An 18,920-nucleotide genomic window follows, 5' to 3' on the forward strand; every position below is an offset into this window, starting at 1 on the left:
AAACTAGACCACTTTCTAACACCATACACAAAAATAAACTCAAAATAGATTAAAGATCTGAACGTAAGACCAGAAAGTATAAAATTCCTAGAGGCGAACATAGGCAGAACACTCTCTGACATAAATCACAGCAGGATCCTTTATGACCCACCTCCCAGAATATTGGAAATCAAAGGAAAAATAAACAAATGGGACCTAATTAAACTTAAAAGCTTCTGCACAACAAAGGAAACTATAAGCAAGGTAAAAAAGACAGCCTTCAGAATGGGAGAAAATAATAGCAAATGAAGCACCTGACAAACAAATAATCTCAAAAATATACAAGCAACTCCTGCAGCTCAATTCCAGAAAAATAAATGACTCAATCAAAAAATGGGCCAAAGAAATAAACAGGTATTTCTCCAAAGAAAACATATAGATGGCTAACAAACACATGAAAAGATGCTCAATATCACTCATTATCAGAGAAATGCAAATCAAAACCACAATGAGGTACCATTTCCTGCCAGTCAGAATGACTGCGATTCAAAAGTCTACAAGCAATAAATGCTGGAGAGGGTGTGGAGAAAAGGGAACCCTCTTACACTGTTGGTGGGAATGCAAACTAGTACAGCCACTATGGAAAACAGTGTGGAGATTCCTTAAAAAACTGGAAATAGAACTGCCTTATGACCCAGCAATCCCACGCTGGGCATACACACCAAGGAAACCAGAATTGAAAGAGACACGTGTACCCCAATGTTCATCGCAGCACTGTTTATAATAGCCAGGACATGGAAGCAACCTAGATGTCCATCAGCAGATGAATGGATAAGAAAGCTGTGGTACATATACACAATGGAGTATTACTAGGCCATTAAAAAGAATACATTTGAATCAGTTCTAGTGAGGTGGATGAAACTGGAGTCTATTACACAGAGTGAAGTAAGCCAGAAAGAAAAACACCAATACAGCATACTAACACATATATATATGGAATTTAGAAAGATGGTAACGATAACCCTGTATGCGAGACAGCAAGAGACACAGATGTATAGAACAGTCTTTTGAACTCTGTGGGAGAGGAAGAGGGTGAGATGATTTGGGAGAATGGCACTGAAACATGTATAATATCATATATGAAACGACTTGCCAGTCCAGGTTCGATGCATGATACTGGATGCTTGGGGCTGGTACACTGGGACGACCCAGAGGGATGGTACAGGGAGGGAAGAGGGAGCGGGGTTCAAGATGGGGAACACATGTATACCTGTGGCAGATACATGTTGATGTATGGCAAAACCAATACAATATTATAAAGTAATTAACCTCCAATTAAAATAAATAAATGTATATTAAACAAACTAAAAAAGAAATAAACAATGAAAAACAAAAAGAACTGTACAAAAAAGGTCTTAATGACCTGGATAACCATGATAGTGTGATCACTCACCTAAAGCCAGATATCCTGCAGTTGAAGTGGGTCTTAGGAAGTATAAAGCTAGTGGAGTTGACAGAATTCCAGCTGATCTAGTTCAAATCCTAAAAGATGATGCTGTTAAAGTGTTGCACTCAATATGCCAGCAAATTTGGAAAACTTAGTGGCCACAGGACTGAAAAAGTCAGTTTTCATCCCAATCCCAAAGAAGGGAAATGCCAAAGAATGCTCAAACTACCACACAACTGCACTCATTTCACATGCTAGCAAGGTAATGATCAAAATCCATCAAGCCAGGTTTCAGCAGTACATGAACTGAGAACTTCCAGATGTACAAGCTGGATTTAGAAAAGGCAGAGGAACCAGAGATAAAATAGCCAGCATCCATTGGATTGCGGCAAAAGCAAGGGAATTTCAGAGAAACATCTATTTCTGCTTCACTGACTACACTAAAGCCTCTGAATACATGGATCACAACAAACTGGAAAAACCTTAAAGACATGGGAATACCAGACCACCCTACCATGCCTCCTAAGACCACCTTACCATGCCTCCTAAGAAACCTGTATGCAGCTCAAGAAGCAAGAGCTAGAACCGGACATGGAACAATGGACTGGTTCAAAATTGCGAAATGAGTACATCAAGGCTGTATGTTGTCACTCTGCTTGTTTAACTTATATGCAGAGTACATCATGAGAAATGCTGGACTGGAAGAAACACAAGCTGGAATCAAGATTGCCAGGAGAAATATCAATCACCTCAGATATGCAGATGACACCACCCTTCTGGCAGAAAGTGAAGAGGAGCTAAAAAGCCTCTTGATGAAAGTGAAAGAGGAGAGTGAAAAAGTTGGCTTAAAGCTCAACATTCAGAAAACGAAGATCGTGGCATCCGGTCCCATCACTTCATGGGAAATAGATGGGGAAACAGTGGAAACAGTGTCAGACTTTATTTTGGGGGGCTCCAAAATCACTGCAGATGGTGACTGCAGCCATGAAATTAAGACACTTACTCTTAATTTCACAATGAATCACAAGCTGGAATTCAGACTGCCAGGTGAAATATTAACAACTTCAGATATGCAGATGATACCACTCTAACGGCAGAAAATGAAGAAGAACTGAAGAGCCTCTTGATGGGTGTGAAAGAAGAGAGTGAAAAAACTGGCTGAAAATTCAACATTCAAAAAACTAAGATTATGGCATCTGGTCCCTTCACTTCATAGCAGATAGATGGGGAAAAAATGGAAACAACAGCAGATTTTATTGTCTTGGGCTCCAAAATCACTGCAGATGGTGACTGCAGCCATGAAATTAAAAGACACTTGCTCCTTGGAAGTAAAGCTGTGACAAACCTAGACGGTGTATTACAAAGCAGAGAGACATCACTTTGCTGACAAAGGTCAGTATAGTCAAAGCTGACTGGTTTTTCCACTAGTTGTGTACAGATATGAGAGCTGGACCATAAAAAAGGCTGAGTGCTGAAGAACTGATGTTTTCAAACTATGGTGCTCTCGAGACAAGATTCTTGAGAGTCCCTTGGATAGCAAGGAGATCAAACCAGTCAATCCTAAAGGAAATCAACCCTGAATATTTATTGGAAGGACTAATGCTGAAGTTCCAATACTTTGGCCACCTGATGCAAAGAGCCAACTCATTGGAAAAGACCCTGATACTGGGAAAGACTGAGGGCAGGAGAAGAGGGCAACAGAGAATGAAATGGTTGGATGGCATCACCAACTCAATGAACATGAGCTTGAGCAAACTCAGGGAAGCCTGCTGTGCTACAGTTCATTGGGTCGCAAATAGTTGGACATGACTTAGTGATTGAGCAACAACAATCCTTTATTTCAGATTATGTCTTTCTTAGTTGAGGGGGTTGTTAATATCCCTTTCTCTAATTAACTGAATGGTGACCTAAGTGATAACTACTAGGTTTGTGCATTTTTAATGTCCTTTTTGGCCTGTGCATAGATGCAGAGAATATCCTAGGCCCAGGTTGCAACCCAAAGACAGAATCAGTGTAGCAGCTGTGGGGACAGGAGGAGAGAGAGACAGCAAAGAGGAGCTCGGCCAAGTAGGGAGTCAGGGCTGAAGACTGCAATGTAATCAGACTGGGGAGCAAGGGGGCCTGTCTTAGGGAGACCTTTAGAGCTGGCAAGGAAACTGGGACTTATCTTGCAGGCATGGCAGGAAATGCTGAAAAGACCAGAACATTTAGAAGGCAGGAATTTTAAACCTTCCAGTCTCTTTACATGGTCTTCCCCAATCACATGGGTGAACAGTAAAGGCTACATTTTCCTTTATATGCACCTTCCCAAACCCAGGCCTCAGCCACCACCACAGTGATATCCCCACCAGGCTTATTTTCATAAATTCCAGATCAAATGCTCCCAAAGTACAATGGTCCTGCTTGTTTTGCTTTGCATAGCAGCCCAGTGCAGCTCAACTCAGAATGATATGCTGACCACCTACTTTTATGATCATGATAATAACTCTTCCATAAAGCTCACCAATGTTGTGTTAAAATTCTTCACAAAACTTTTCAAGGATAAGCTGTCATCATGAATCAAAAGTGCCTCTCCAAGAAAATGTAATGATAATCACGATTTATTTTTATTATTGGAGAAACAAAAGATTAAAGACAGTAAAGTGTTTCCAGTAAACCACATAATGAACCAATACAAATACTTTATTTCAAATCTTTCAAGTAACAGGCCAGTGTTTAATAGCCCAAAATGTGTTAAGAATATGCGCATTGGCTTTCTGGCAAATTTGTCACCAACTACAATTAGACTGGGTCTTTGAGAGTCATGGCCCTTGGCTGACCTGGAGAGCAAGCAGCCAAAGAGAGGGAAAGAAAGAATCTGAGAGGAGGAAGGAAGACAGCAAGAATGAAGAGGCGTGGAAAGACAATGAGTAGGAGAGAAGAGAGGCTCACTTAACAGGGAAATGCCGAGTGATGAGACTAAAAGCACTCTCTGACTCCAACTTTAAAACCACTCCATGTTGGAGAAATGACTTAATGCTAAAGAGTAAAAGAAATTAATTAGTTCAGAAAAGTTCAGACTTCCTCACAAAAACATCCCCAAATTATCATAATTTCCTAGTTTACCTGTTTCTGTTCATAGCTCCCACCTCTGTTAAAAAGTTTTCTTTTCTTACTAGACTGGAGGTGAGAGAGACTGAATGATCACCAGCTCACAATTACAAGTTATAGACAAAAAGCAGCATGTTGGAAGCCCTTCCATTTGAGTCATTTTAAGCAGACAAAGAAATCCAAAAGTTGCATGAACACGTGCTTCAGTAAGTTGTTACAATAATGTGAGGCCCTCAGTAGGTCTTTCATTTCTAGAAATGAGCAAATTTTTCACATGATCATAAATCAATCCTGGGCCCAGCAAACATGCCCCACAATACCAAAGTACAACAAAAGGAACCCTATTATAAATCACCCCATTTCCTCAGGGAATATCACTGAATTATTAGAGGCTTCTGTTAAGAGAGGCAACCACAGAAGAGGCACGTCCCACTTGCCATAAAACATCTTTGGCTTCTGTATACCCCAAACAAGCTATACATAGTTCAAACATTTGCAGACAACTGGAAATTTCCAGGGCTTTCCCTCACAGAAAATTCCATTAAGCAGTAATATATTTTCATGACATAATTTGAAATCCTTACAAAAGAGCCATTCAAAATTACACTTAAAATATATGTCTTAATTTTAAAATTTACACTGGAAATAAAAAATCATTTCCCAGGAAATCACAGAAAAAGAAGCAATTCTATCACACTAACACAGAAAGAAAAGGATACTATGTTAATTCAAATAAGATTTGACTATCATGATCAACTCGTCTTCGAAATCAGAGCTGAAACAGCTAAAGCAAATGGCCTAGTCATTTCCCAATACTGAATGGAAAAAGCAAAACTCTTGATTCCAACTGAACCACTTACTAACTGTGTGACTCTGGCAAGGTTCCAAGCCTCTCTGAACCTGCTTCATCTTCCTCATTCTGTGAAGCTCAAGTGAGATAATGTAAGGAAAGTCCCTAGCAGGTTACCTGGGATATGAGAGTACCGAAGCAAGGGACAAGAAATACAAGGCTGAGTAATAAAGCAATGCACTGAGGTATGACCATCCTTACCACTTTCCAAGACTGAATGCCCAGGAGAAGCCTGTACACTTAAAAAAGTAAGTGTAGAAGTGTGCGTTGTTTAAGTTGGGATTTTGTAGAAAGCATCAAGCTGGCATATTAAGCATTAAATTGGCCAGGAGTAAGCAGAATCAAAAGTGACTGCCAATTTCTGGTAGTAAAAAGTTCCAATTTCCATGTCTTCCATAGTCAAATAATATCTTCAGGGAGACTATTATGAAGAGTTTGTATCCTCTTCATTTCTTCAAACACATTCTTTCTGTGGCACTGACTGTGCGAGACACTGACAATATAAACATGAAAAAGACAAGATCCTGACCTGCAGCTAACAAACTGTATTAACAGCTACAGGAGTAGTAATGCAAAACAAGTTATAATACAACCTAGAAAGTGTTGTGCTTGTGGCTTTCACTGACTGATTCAGGGGTGCTAGAAGCACCTATCATGTGCCAAGAGCAGTGCTAGGTGGTACAGGTACAGAGACGAATAATGACAGGAACTCTACTTCCCAAAGAGGTCACAGTCTAGTAGGAAAAAGAGCAGGTGACTATGACAGCATTTCTCCCCAAGCTGTGATGAGAGGAAGGAGTATCTCAGTCTGACTAGAAGAGTCCAGAAAGACCTCAAGAAAAGATGCTGACTGAACCAAGGAATAAAAGGATGAGCAGAAGCCCAGATAGGAGTCGGGGAGAACAAACAACAGCATAGGGCTGAGAACAAAAGAATGTGCACGTCACCTTTGCAGAACAGAAAAGGAGCAAGCTGCTCAAAAACTGAAGGTTGAGGGCGTGAGAGAGGGTAAATGATGTGCCAGAAAAAGATCAAGAACAGATTATGAAGGGTCCTAAAAGACATAACTCTTTTTAGGTACTAGAGAACCATCACACCAGGGAAGCCAGTGACTCAGTGGTAAAGACACTACCTGCCAATGCAGGAGTGCAGGAGACACAGGTTTGATCCCTGGGTTAGGAAGACCCCTTGGAGGAGGGCATGGCAACCCACTCCAGTATCCTTGTCTGGAGAATCCATGGACAGAGGAGTCTCGTGGGCTACAGTCCATGGGGTCACAAAGAGTTGAACACAAATGAGCAACTGAGCATGCAAGAACCAACATGGGTTTTTAGCCTGGAAATGAGATCAGTTTGTGTTTTAAAAGATGAATGGGGAAAAATGAACTAGACAGGGAGAAAGACTATGGACAGGAAGGCTGATATATCAGTTCAGGGGAGAAGTGGGCTGACCACAGGGCAATGTCAACACAAAGAAAGAATACATTCAAAGTTATTTCAAAGGCAGAACCAATATGACTTGGAATGTGACTAGATGGGAAGTATAGGGGTAGGATTGCGAATGTGAATTTTGATGCCTAGGTCTTCATCTTGGGAGCCCAGGTAAGAGGAATTACAGAAAAAAATAGGTTTGAAGGATAAAGATGAGATTAGTTTGGGACCTACAGAGTTTGAGGTATCATTGGGACATTGATAGGATGCAAAGTAAGCAAGAAGTCTAGACCTGGAACTCAAAAGAGAGAATTCTGGACTTGACAAACAGAACAGGGGTCACCAACAAACGGACTCACCTTTTAGGGGTCATGGACTATTGAGGATTGACTGAATCTATGAATTCTCCAGAAAAAAAGTTTTGTATACACTTTCAGGGACTTCACTGACCCACCAAAGACCATTCACAAATCCTAGGTTAAGAACTCTAGCACAGACAGAAGACAAAAAACAGCATATATTGCAGTGAAGCAGGGGATCAGGAGTAGAACCAAGCACAACCAGTAATCCAAGCATTGAGCAGGTGAAGAGGAACCCTGGAAGAAACTAACAAGTGGCTACAGATTGAGGGAGACTAGAAGAGGCCTCACGACAGCATCAGCAGATGAGAGAATGATGTCACACAGGATCAACACTGCTAGTCACACCCACGAAGTGTTCCCTGGACACATGTATACATAAGGGCTACAGTTTCATGCAATTATATAATCTACCTCCTGTAGGAATACTCTCTCCCAGTGACAGTTTACTGATGAATCCATAAACACTCAGAACTCACTTTCCCTTTTCCTGACAAACACCTCTCTTCCTACAAACTAAAGTTATCCATTTGCGTAATGGGTGACTTTAGATTCAAGTACAATCTTTAACAAAAAACCAGAGCAAACCTAACAGACTTGCATACATAATCCCAAACTTCATGGCAGCTAGAGCTTCAATTTTCCTCTACTTTGCTTTCAGCCATAGACGAGGAGCAAAAAATAATTTTATCTTCAATTCCTAGACATTAAAACCAGTAAGTACTGCCCAGGACAGCTGTAATTAGCAGTTACTATATAACCTTCCAAAGAAAGCCTACTTAAGCCTCAGACTACAAAAGTTGATTTCTGTCTTTACATTTTTAATTCCCCTGGCACATCAACATCATCAGGCAAAATAATGGCTGAAGTAGCCAGTACTGTTGATACTGATATTTCTAGGAGCCATCAGTGGAAGTTCCCAAGCTTCTGGATTTTTCCAAATGATGAGATTTCCCAAACTGAAAACTCACAGGGCAACAAAAAAGGTCAGCAGAAAATTAAAATGTGCTTTAAGAAAACTTGGATATTTCTAATGAGGTTATGGCCACAAAACACAGCTACTTTTTTCAAACTCTTTAAGAATCTATAAAATCTCCTCTTTTTCCCTCTATCCTTTCTCATTTTTTTTACTTCTTTCTTCAAGTGATCTTAGCATCTACCAATTTTACTTTTGAAAATAAGCATAAATATTTTTATGTTGTCTGTAAAAGCAAAATCTAAACCATATTCATTTAATTCTTGTCTTGTCATATATCATCTTCTTTCTGATCTCCCTTCAATCAAAATTACTTTGAAGGTATTTTTAAAAAGATGTAACTTTTTATTTCAGAATTAACAAACTAAAGGTTATAAAATAAATTTCAATTCAAGGGTGCAGATAAATCAAGATTATGATCCTTTTTTCTGAAAAAGAAAAAAGGTCACAGGTAGGCTTAGAGCTAAAGCTCCCATGTCTGCTGGGTGGTATTTTCCATTGCAAGACCCTGCAAATTAGTAAGAAGTCACACAGTCAGACTTGTTCTTTGGCTGGGACAGCAAATATTTACAAATCTTAAAAGAGTAAGCTATTAGCCAGAACTGGAAAAACATATCTTTGTACTTATCTCAACAGTCACTTACAAAAATGCATTTTAGGAGAATTCCCTTCTCTGTATAGAATTAACAGCCTGGCATAGATGTGTAATTTCAAAATATGGAAAAACACTGTATTTGTAAAAACACAGATTGGTAATAAAAGGTTCCTTTTTCATTACAACCACATGCATTTTCAACCTTTTTCCCACCAACTCAAACTCCACCCTCAGCTGGCAAACTTTTCTTCCTGTTTTATTATTTTAGCAAGTGATCCTTCTTAAATACTTTTCTACCTCAGTCTTTCTAAAGCATTAGCAATCGAAGGAATAAACCACACTGAAACACACACACACACACAGAAAGAAAAGTAACTTAATAAAGCACCTGGCCAAAGATATTGTCTTAATATTGAGGAATCTCACATTCCAGGTCAAGTTTCTTAAAAGATGCTTACAACTATGTTGGAAAAAACAAAAATGAATTTTGAAAGTAATGAAGAATATGACTATAAAATTTATTTCAAATAAGACATTTCAGAGAAAACAGTCTCCTAGAAGAGACTGATGAAAGCTACATTAGAATTGTTAGGACTGGCACAAAAAAAAGCGACACTTTTGAAAGACAACCAAAAGTCAGAAAACTACATCCCCCAATTTGTAAAAGCTAACAAAAAAGAGGGGCTACTTTTGTGTGAGTGTAGTCAATCAGCAGCCAGCGCCCCTCTCCAAGCATTTCTTTCCCAGCTCAGGAAATGCTGAATTCACCTGCAGGCACAGCAAGCTGCACTGCCTAAGGAGCATGCACTCTGCCTGGGCCCTCCTGGTTTTGCCCTGCACTGGCACCGTCACTTTGGGCATGTAACTTAATTGCTTTTTGCCTGTATTTCTTCATCTGAAAAATACAGACAAAAAGAATATCCACCTTCTGGTGTTGTGGTGAGGATAAAATAAGTTATATAAAGTGTTTAGACAGTACCTTGCACAAATTAAGTGCTATGACATGGTGGCTAAAGCTAACCTTCCATTTGAAGTCTTTACAAGGTCACAGACCCAACTTTGGTCTGTTGACAAGCTCCGCCCAAGTGATCTGTTTTCCACACGGCCCTCCTACCTCTGTCTTCAGTGACTCCCCACTATCTGCAGCACACATCTTTACTCGGGAAGATCCCAGGTGATGATCCTTTCCAATGTGAGCTCCAACCTTTCCAACGTGAATTCCTAGCACTACTCCCCAAGACAACTGAAACAGACTGATCGAGCCACTGACCCCTGGATAGTGACTCCATTCCCACATTCTTCTCACTGAATCCAAACTATCGTCACCAAAATCTTTTAAAAACCAACTGGAGCCCCTCTCTCCTAGAATCATCTCAATGATTCCACTTTTCCTTTTATTTCTGTCTGTCTGTCCTGGAAGACTCATCAGCACTTATGGAAGTAAGTGATCAGCTTTGTGTGTAGCTTTGTGCTGTACTAAATCGCTTCAGTCATGTCCGACTCTTTATGATCCCATGGACTGTGGCCCGCCAGGCTCCTCTGTCCAAGAGATTCTCTAGGCAAGAATACTAGAGTGGGTTGCCATGCTCTTCTCCAGGGGACATTCCGGTATGGGCAGCTTCACTCTCCCCAAAACTATTAAATGTGGGACATGGATGATGTACTAAATATTTCTTTCAGTCTTTCTCAATGATATGCCAATATTACGAATTCAAATGAAATTCTCTGAACTATGAGGAAACTCAGTCTTACTTGAACTGTTACCACTGCCGCTCCTTGGCACTTTTTACCACTAATGCCTCTGCACTCCAACTGTAGTGTGGTCTGTTCTTCTCGATTAACATACTGCTTGGGCATTGTGTCCAACAGTTCACTATCCAGCGCAACCTGCTGAGATTCCCGAAGAGCTGCAGTTCTGAAAAACATCATCAGGAGAAGTTATGTTAAAAGTCTTAGGAAAAACTTTATGATAAGTGATAAAGGCTTCCAGTCACTCCCAGCCTGCATCGGTGAACAGTAACACACAAGAGTCTCACAGTAACAAGAGACCAAAAGTGTGGGCCAAGACTTACTCAAACCCTCTCCCTGGCAGTTCCTGGTTAACAAGAAAGTTAAGAAAGGAAGGAAAAGTATTTTAGCTAGAAATAAAGTGCCATTTAAAATTTGTGTTATATCAACAACGTGGTTTTTTTTTTTTTTAATGAACCCTTAAGTACACAAGAACAAACGAGAATTTCATGCTGATTTAATCATCCTAAGGGGGAACCTTTTTCTTAAGTACCAATAACTTCTTAAGGGTTCCCCTGGTACCTCAGTGGTAAAGAATCCACCTGCCAATGCAAGAGACACAGGTTCAAGCCCTGGGTCAGGAAGATCCCCTAGAGAAGGAAATGGCAACCCACTCCAGTATTCTCGCCTGGGAAATCACATGGACAGAGAAGCCTGGCAAGCTTCAGTCCAATGGGGTTGCAAAAGAGTCAGACACAGTTTAGTGACTGAGCACTCACATAGTGACTTCTTAGGTATTAGCAACTCAAACTGACATGTGGAAGACCAGATGAGCTAGTTTTCAACACTGTCCTAACTGTATCATTTCAGTAATCTGCAAGGAGCCTGTGCGGTGTGGTGCAAGCAGCACGCGTGACACGAATAAACCGAAACAACCAACGGAGAAAGGACCAATAACAGATGGATTCCTACGAGTTTTGCAAAGACACAACTCTTTCACTTTATAAGTGAAACAGACTTACTCCACACACACAATGCTCCTCACATGATCACAAGCTAGAATCAAAACAAGCAACTGATCATTCTGTAGCCACCATGAACTCAGAATATTAAATGAGTATTTCCTACCCTTCCATCAAGTATCTAGGTAATTTTTTAAAGAATTTGGACATTTAGAGAGCAAAGCAGTAACAAAAGATAATAAATCTCGTTCTGTTCCCTTTGAACACCGTCTTTCCAATATTATATGGTTTCCTCAGGAGAAGTCTAAGAAAAAATATAGCTGGCACTACTGACACAGAAATGCCACAAGAAACACGTACAATTTATAGAGTACATGAAAACCCACATAATTTCCATGTGAAATTAAAAGATTTGTCACTGCTTGGTTAACTAAGATAACCATCTGAGCCAGTCTGGTCAAATTACCCTCGTGGTGAGAAGGCTAACGAGGAAGCCCTTTGAGGTACTACTCATCAGGATGTCACAGCAGCAAGCACACAACCATGATCTTGGAGAGTGTGTGGTCTTACCTAGCCTGCTGCTGCAGCAGATTCAGGTCTGTGCGCACCAGCTCGGTGGCATCCTTCTGACTCAGGAGCATGGCTGAGGAAATAACTGGCACAGGAGGCCTCATCAGGTGCAGAACAAGAGGAGGCTGGGGGTCCTCATGCTTCCGCAGGTTACTTAAAACTCTTTCTTTAGCTGAAAAAAAATTGTCATTTTGCTGATAATGGCTACCACTAGGTCATAATGAACTACATAATTACATAGTCTGTTACCTTCATAAAGAATACTAAAGATCTGAAGAATAGCTCTTTAAATCACCAGAGACCTAAATGAATAAAATTATCTTTTGTTATTTGCAAGTTCTGAGGGATCACCCACTGGCCTAATAATATTCTACCAGGAACTGGAAGCTTGGGAGCATGTGGTATGATTCAATAGAATTACTATCCTCAAAAAGTCTTGATGATAGTTACAGAGCTACCAGTCACAATCTTAAATTATTGCCCTAGACAGCTTTGCATGACATGCTAAGGCGTTTGGACTTGACACCAGTGCAAAAGGCATCTAGTAAATGACTCTAAGCAAGGCTTGGAAAGATGGTGGCTATCATCTGGAGAGTAGAATGGGGAAATGGGGCAGGTAGCCCAGTTAAGAGTTTAATGCAACCACAAGAAATAAACGAGAAAGAGGGATGGGCATTATGGAAGGAAGCTGAGTGAAAAGTACCATATTAGACCAAGGTTTGATTAGGGGGGCTGAGAACAGTAGAGTTAAACTGAATGAAGACATGGGCATAACCTCCTATAGAACTTATACAGTCACATAGTCATTCATGGGCTTCCCTTGTGGCTCAGCTGGTAAAGAATCCACCTGCAATGCAGGAGACCTGGGTTCAATCCCTCGGTTGGGAACATTCCCTGGAGAAGGGAACAGCTGCCCACTCTAGCATTCTGGTCTGGGGAATTCCATGGACTGTCCATGGGGTCACAAACAGTCGAACACGACTGAACGACTTTCACTAAATAGTCATTCATTCATTCATTGATTCATTCACTCAAAAACTGATTTATGAGTCCAAATAAGAAGTCAGGCACCACACAAGATAAATCAAGGTAAATCAAGGTAAATCTGTACCATGCAACTTTGCACTAGATTGCACATGGTCTCATACTGATCAATCCAACTTAAATGTTTACATTTCTGTACTCAGTGGAGAGTTGAAACACAGTAGGTGTCTAACAAATTCCTATCTTCCATACCTTTTTCTTCACTACCCTATCCACATACCACACAGCTCATGAAGAATGTGAAGAAAAATGCTGCCATGTAATATAATAGAAGCCAGGAAAGGTCAAGGGAATTTCAAGTCAATAAGTCAACAAAGTACTTAAGGGACTACTCTGAACTTCCGATTTCATTCCAGATATAGCATTCAACTTTCTATTCTTGTTAAGAAAAATTAAAGAAAATTTAATAGCCATGACTTTACTTGGCATAAGAAAACTTGTATTGTTTGTAATCCAAACAAATGGAACTTAACATTCCAAACAGGTCAAGTACAGGACTGTCCCTTATAGCTGGGGTTTTTCCACTAGAACTACCAATCTATGTACAGAATGTAATAAGGCAGGATATTCACCACTGGGTAAGATTCCTATGTTCAAATTTCTTTCAAGCAACATTAGCTCATAATTCTAAAGGAAAATGGGAGTGGGGAGGTGGAGAGGATCTTTTTCCATCCCAATGTAACTTACTATGAAAGAAAAATCAGGAGTGATACTTTAAATACAAAATAAAAGAAATAAAAATTCAGACCATATTTAACTATAATCACAACTCTGGACCACAACTGACAAAAAGTTATGAAGCCAACAAATTTGAGAAAAAGAAGTTGGTGTCACAAGTATACAGTAAACTATGGCATGCTACGGAAATTTTTCCTGTGACCACGATCACAAGTTCAATCGTTTGATATAATCATTACCTAACCTGCTCCAACCTGAGAAAAACCTGAAACCTACTGTTTACAAATCTAGGTCTTACTTTTATTTAGAACTGCAACTTATACTGATTGCCAGAAATAAAATAAGGCAAATGGTGAAGAGCAGGGTCTCTGAAGCCTGCTCTTCAAAATCCCAGCTTTGTGACTTGGGCAAGTTACATAACTACTCTACACCTCAGGCTCCTTACCGGCTCTGTGGAGATAACCCTCACAGGGCTGCTGGGAAGACTGAGTTAACGCATACAAAGACAGAACAAATTAAGGGCTTGATACATTACTAGCTTACCTTCAGAAAAACAAAATCGGGCTTTTAGGGTAGGGTTAAGGCAATGCGAAAACACAATGGATGGGAGGACATGAACAGACATTCAACAGCCTCCAGATCTATAAACATAGCTCTTCCTCTCACTTAACAAACTTTCAGGACTCGGAAATGAGAACTGATACGGCTGGGTTGAGGACAACTTTTACACTTTCCCCTATACCTTTTGAAACTGTTTACTTTTTCCCAATGAGCTCATATAATTTTTATCACCCAAACAAACAAAAAAAAGCCTCTTATTTCAGGGAAAAAGGAGGGAGAAAAATTTTAAGATTTTAAGATTTTAAGATTGTTCTGCACCTTCATTTACAGATGAGTCAACTAAAAGCCAAGAGACGTTCTTATTTTTTCCTGATCACACAGCTTGTTAGTGGCAGAGTTGGATCAAGAAGGTATTTTTACCTTTCTCTGAATCACCTCAGTGTTCTATTACACTACATATTACAATATTTTGTTCATCAATTATATATATATCCTACATTTTAAAAATATATTCAGTAATTTAAACGATTAAGTGACTCCAAATATTATTTTCTACTTTTTTGTTATAAAGTACGTCATCAACTTTGCAGGTTAAATGAGTTTTCCTGGCCTAGAATAGAAAAGTAACAATGTATAAAACTGTTTCTCTAGAAAAATGCATTGTGAGAAACAGTTAACTTAGAAACTCTGGGAATATGATCCATCTGTATGGTTAAGAGTTTCAGATACACAGAAAAAGAGTTTATGAAAGAAAAAGACAGACTGCTCAATTTTAAAACTGCAAACCCCAAATAATTAAATTCTAGGTTGTACTTCAAATGTTCTAAGCTAACTGAAAAGTCTTTTTAAAGCATCATGGAGAACATATATCACAAACTACTTAATCACTTTCCCAATATCGATTTACAGGAAATACAGGAGACAAAAAAAAAAAAAATTAAACTATACCACAAAGGTATAATCAGCGAAATCTAGACTGGGGGGAAACTCCATGGACTGTAGCACGCCATGTGTCTCAGTTTGGGCCAATGAGATGTAACTGGAAAGTGTATGAGGAGCTTCTTGAAAGGGTCCTTAAAAGAGGGAGACTTCCCTACCTGCTGAATGGAATGCAAATATGACAGTTTAAGCAGCCGTCTTGAACCATATGTGGATGCCTGATGTTAGAACAGTGAGACAGAAAGACAGAAGGAGCAGGGGTCCCTGAAGGCTTTCAGGTCATAAAGCTACTGCTCTGAACTGCTTGCCTCCAGACTTCTTTGACATAAACAAAAAAAATCCCTATCTTATTTGCATCCTCACTGTTTTTGGAGTTTCTCTCATTCATAGCATAACCTAACCCTAAGTAGTAGAGAAGTTAACAATGAATTCCTAAAAAAAAAAAAAAAAAAAAGCAATTCTCACTGAGGGATATACTATATGAATCTTAACATTTAATGGCTCTGATTCACACTCACTCATTCATTCACCCATTCATTCACTCATTCAAAGGGTCTGATGCTCACTCATATGACTCACCCAATAACGGATCAGTGAAGTCCAGCTGAACTGATGAACTGCAGGGTGCAGAATGGGACTCAAGCTTGGCCTGTGTCCACAGACCAACGGTTTCCTGAAACTCGTAATGTATGCGCTCCATGTTCAAATACTCCATCCACAGGTCCTAAAACGGAACCATAAGACTTTAACTTTCAAGGATGAATCATATATTCACATATAAAACTATACATTTAACTCTAAAGTGAATCCAAAGTTTCAACATGAGGTGGTCCATTCCAGGTTCTCCAAGCATTAGGATGAATCACATTTAAAATGGGCATTCTAGGGAATTCCCTGGCATGGCAGTCCAGTGGTTAGGACTTCGTGCTTTCACTGCCAAGGGCCTGGGTTCACTCCCCGGTCGAGGAACTAAGATGCCAGAAGCCACGTAGTGCAGTCAAATAAATAAATAAAATTAGACACTCTAACAGTCTAAGGAATCTCAAAACTCTTTGATTATATAACACACTGAGAAAAAGTAATTTCAACAGCCCCACTAAACATTTACTGTTGGTAGAGGCTGACAATTACAGAAAAATACTGAGAATTAACAATGGGTTAATTCTGCACTCAAAAGATTTCAGGACACCATGATCACTTATGTATTTTTCCTATTTCTCTGGCCCTACAATCTCAGCCTTGTTTTTCCATGTCTTAAATTTTCCTTCTCAGAATTCCATCCTGAGTTCTCTTCTTAATCCAAATACTCTATTGCCATTATACCCACATCTCCTACTGCCCCATTCCTGAACTACAGGCAACTTTATATCCTCTTCCCCACCAATTCCTGAATATGAGTTCTCCTTGAAGCCCCTCAGGCACTTTCTCTTCCAGTTTTGTAAGTAACATCTTTAGCTGCCCAAGCTACAAATTTGGAAATCCTTGTATATCTTATCTACCCTATAAGTATATCACTCCTAATCAGAGAAGCCTACTGATTCTACTGATTAATTCTTCTATGTATTTTTAATTCATCCACTTGTTTAACCACTCCAGCTATTTCAACAGCTCTCCAAAGACTTCCTGCTGATAACTTTCTGCCATTCCACATCACCATGCTTTCCTTTCAACTTGACAAACTCCCATTTTTCCTTTAGGGCTCAGTTCAAGGTCACATTCCAGTCTCAGTCTGAATCAGGTGCCATTCCTCCACCTGTGCAGATGAAACAGCACCCTGCACATTTCACTCCCACAGTCTTTATCACCAGATGTAATGATTATTTAGTCCCCCATCTGACAGTAAGAATCTTGAAGACAGAGACTGCATCACTTTTTATATTTTTGATATAGATGACTGGCAACTCAAAGGTAGTGAACAGATACTCATGGAAGAGAAGGAAAGAAGAAAGGAGAGAGGAAGGAAAGACAAAGAAAAGAGAAGAAAGTCAAAGACACCTAGTGGAGATGAAATAGTACATACAATGTGGAAACAGCTAGGTTTAAAGACCCAAAGTCTCTCAAGTCTTAGAGGATCCTAAATCCCATCCAAGGTTGGGGGTCAATGGCCAGTAGAGTTCAGTCTCTAGAAAAAAGAAACTGGAACAGGAGAGATACATCTCTACACACACCCACACCCACATGCACACACAAACACACACACGCAGAGCTACAGAAGCTCAGAAAAAATTCAGAAGTTTTGACCTAGCAAAGACAACAGATCTCTTTGTTTGAGAAAAGATTAGAACATGTGAAGACTAGAACTGAGCACATCCAAAAGGGCAACCAAAACTGACAGCTACAATTAAGTCTCTTCAAGGGTGAGCTCCTCACTTTCTCCATGCTATTAACTTTCTATATACATGAATCTTAACAAATCCTTACACTGAACTTTTTATGGGAGTAGAGATGGCTGCTTAAAAGTGTTCAGATGCTGACAATTTAAAACAAGGAAGAACATAGTCAGAAAAAGGCTGTGTTTATGAGGCTGTAGACGTCCAGTAATGAGCTTCAGTCCTTCACGTGATGCCAGAGTGGGGCCGGATATTCAAAAGGGGATATCCCAGGGACTTCCCTAGTGCTGCAGTGGCTGAATAGCATTGGAAGAATCCACCTTCCAATGCAGGAGATACAGGTTCAACGCCTACTTGGGGAAGTAGGATTCCACATGCCATGGGCCAACTAAGTCTGAGCGCCACAAGTACGAAGCCCACATGCCCTGGAGCACCCACGTCACAGCTAGAGCGAAGCTCATGAGCCACAAGCAAAGATCCAGCATGACGCAAGGAAGATTCTGTGTGCCGCAACCAAGACCCAACACAGCCAAAAATAAAACAAATAAAATATAAAGGAAAGAAAGATTTATGTCAAGCTTCTGACTTCTGGGCATCTCTCTGCCATCTTTTTGGGGCACCTGGGCCATTTGGTTTTTGATTTCTGGGCATCTCTTTGCAGTTTGCTTTATTTAAAGTATGACTGCCAGCTGGTGAGGTTTTGGTTTGGTTTGGTTACTTTAGTTTGAGTGTGCAGACACCGGTACTAACTGCTGGAGCTAAAATGGGAAGTATTTCCTCGAAGGCTCCACCCTGGGTGGGAGCTCCTTGGGAGATTTTAAATGACTGGTCGACCTATATCTATGATGCAATGACAAAGAAATATGGCTTAAAAATAGGTCTCTCACAGTTTGATCTTCATTGCCACAGGATGAGAAAATGGAGTAGGGTTCCCGCATGTCCAGGACTTTCTCCTATAGTCCAAAAGCCTGAGACTGATCAAAATAAGACCCCATCTCCTCAGAGGGACGATCCCTGCTGAGACATTTTATCAGCCAATGAGCCCTTGCTATCAGGGCAAATTTGAGCACTACCTGGTCTAAATTTTAGGTATGACCACAGACAAAGAAAAGTGATTTTTTGACCATGTGGCCATAATATCCTTTAGACTTCGGAGACAACTGGTTAAAATTTGTTTTCAAATTGCAAAATTTGCTATTTCTGCATGTGCAATTAGAGAAAGCTAGTTTATTAAAGTACTTTTTTGTTTTTCCAGAATTCTGACCCTGAAGGAATAAGTCCTACTAGGAGAACATGAGTTTCTCTTCCCTGTGCCTTGAGATCATGGCTGTCAGGAACACTTACCTAGACCACCTCTAATTCCTGAAACTGAATATTTTTTT

The 18,920-nt window shown here is 40.0% G+C and overlaps 1 protein-coding gene across 2 annotated transcripts in view; it reads right to left on the bottom strand.

Moving 5' to 3' along the window:
- EPG5 (ectopic P-granules 5 autophagy tethering factor) overlaps window positions 1-18,920 on the bottom strand; it is a 129,507-nt gene that overhangs the window by 44,841 nt on the left and 65,746 nt on the right. For both annotated transcript variants that reach the window (XM_042239531.2, XM_004020656.6), the window contains exons 25-27: window positions 15,788-15,932; window positions 11,987-12,158; window positions 10,479-10,641 (exon numbers count right to left, since the gene is read on the bottom strand). In XM_042239531.2, the coding sequence (XP_042095465.1) occupies window positions 10,479-10,641; window positions 11,987-12,158; window positions 15,788-15,932 (480 nt within the window). The remainder of the gene's footprint in view (window positions 1-10,478; window positions 10,642-11,986; window positions 12,159-15,787; window positions 15,933-18,920) is intronic.

The sequence above is a fragment of the Ovis aries genome, chromosome 23 (assembly GCF_016772045.2).
Source record: "Ovis aries strain OAR_USU_Benz2616 breed Rambouillet chromosome 23, ARS-UI_Ramb_v3.0, whole genome shotgun sequence".
Classification (NCBI taxonomy): Eukaryota; Metazoa; Chordata; class Mammalia; order Artiodactyla; family Bovidae; genus Ovis; species Ovis aries.